The following is a 1,830-nucleotide window of genomic DNA, read 5'->3' as shown; positions in this document are numbered from 1 at the left end:
CACTGTCTGATGTGTCCCCTCACCCACTTTTCTGTTGTCTATCCCCCAGGGAGGAGGTTATATGTAGATCCCTGTAATCGGTTCCCCCTTTCTACCCCGCCCTCCTGGCATCACCATTCTCACCACTGGTCCTGAAGGGACCATCTGTCCTGGATTCCCTGTGTTTCTAGTTCTCTCACCTTTTTAAGGACTTACCTGTGCATAGTCCGTTACTTTTCTTCCTTTGCCTCCTAGCATTTCCATTATTATCCTTCATCTTTACATTATGCCATCCCTCTGCCATCTGGTGTGTCTGTCTCCCCCACCCCTCCCTTTTTTCCTGTCTTTAAAAAAAGTCTGCATATGCTGCTTCTTATTTCTTGCCTCCATTCCATTCTTCAGCTCACTCTTGGCTACCTCTGTCCCCACGACTACTTTTAAACCTACTTGTTGAGATCTCGCACGTATTTCCCATTGCCAGTCCAGTGGCCACGTCTTTGCCTCTGTCTTCCTCTTTCAGTGTTCATAGCCCACAGCCCATGGTTTTCCCGTCCCGTCCGCTCACTCTGTGGATATCGGAGCACCTTTGCACTCACCTGACCCCTCTTTCCGTACTCTTACCTGGGTTGTCTTTTGTATGCTTGTAGTTTAAAAGACCATCTAAATGCTAATAAGACTCAGACTTACATCTCCCGTTCAAACATAGCTTCTAAAGTCCACATTCATCTATACAACTGCCTACTGGTTATCTCTGCTCGAAGTCCTCAAACACTTCAACAGAGTAAGGACAAAATAGAAATTCTTTATATTCTATCTAAATGCATTTTCTTGCAAATCGAAATTCTTGTTATTCTACAGCACTAAATGTATTTTCTTGCAAATCGAAATTCTTGCTATTCTACCTAAATGTGTTTTCTTGCTAACTTTTCTGACCCATCTTAAGACTAAGGGTATGGTACCAGCATCCCCACAATTTATCAAACCAACACCTAGGAAGCAGCCTTTATTCTTCTTGTAGGCTATCTCTAATCTGAATTAGTCAAGTGATTCATTCTACCTTCAAAATGTCTCTGTGACAGACTTCTTTATCACTGCTCAGTCCTAAGACCTTACATTTGCACATACACGCATGTGTGCACACACATCTGCTCACACACATGTCTATTTCCTGTGATCAGTTTATTTTCTCTCATCTTTACATGATTTATTCCTGTTAGATTCAGCAGTTGGAGAGTGGTTCACCTGGGAAACTGAAAGTAGTGGCCAAATCCACTGAAGGACGTGAAACGATTGAAGACATATATAACACAGTAAGCTTTTGTTTTAGACAGAAGTAAATGATGCGGTCATAAACGAGTACAGATTAAGCTTAAGGTTTCTTTCTTACTCCAAGAGTATAATAAATATGAAGATAATTGGGTTGCTCACATTTAACAGTTTTCCGTAATACTTGATTAATATTGTTCAACATATGTGCGTATAATTGTACAAAGAACAAAATCTGGAGGCACATATACCAACTATTATTAGCAGTACTATTCTGAGGAATTGGATATGTTATGTTTCCCCATTTAAATGTAGAGAGGGCCTTCAAAAAGTTTATGGAAAAATGGAATTAATGGATAATGGAATTTTTCACAAACTTTTTGAAGCCCCCTTTGTAAGGACAGCTAAACAGTGACTATTTTATATAATCAAAACACCAATAAAGGTTTTTTTAATTTTGAAAAAAATATAAAATATCTCTGACAAAACAAATAATTCATGGCCTATTTTGGATAGGAACAGTGTTTTAATTACTAGTATTTGAATGACAACAATTATTTGATAAAATGTAATTTTTGACTTACA

General features: G+C 38.6%; 1 protein-coding gene across 1 annotated transcript in view; it reads left to right on the top strand.

Annotated features, from left to right (window-relative positions):
- The window catches only part of TXNRD3 (thioredoxin reductase 3), a 45,596-nt gene that overhangs the window by 27,011 nt on the left and 16,755 nt on the right, over positions 1 to 1,830 (top strand). The window contains exon 9 of the mRNA XM_045290152.1: positions 1,197 to 1,289. Coding sequence (XP_045146087.1) covers positions 1,197 to 1,289 — 93 coding nt within the window. The remainder of the gene's footprint in view (positions 1 to 1,196; positions 1,290 to 1,830) is intronic.

The sequence above is a fragment of the Echinops telfairi genome, unplaced genomic scaffold (assembly GCF_000313985.2).
Source record: "Echinops telfairi isolate 266 unplaced genomic scaffold, ASM31398v2 ScPeMD7_31;HRSCAF=116, whole genome shotgun sequence".
Classification (NCBI taxonomy): domain Eukaryota; kingdom Metazoa; phylum Chordata; class Mammalia; order Afrosoricida; family Tenrecidae; genus Echinops; species Echinops telfairi.
The sequence above is the reverse complement of the archived record's forward strand: the minus strand, read 5'-3'. Positions and strand labels throughout refer to the sequence as shown.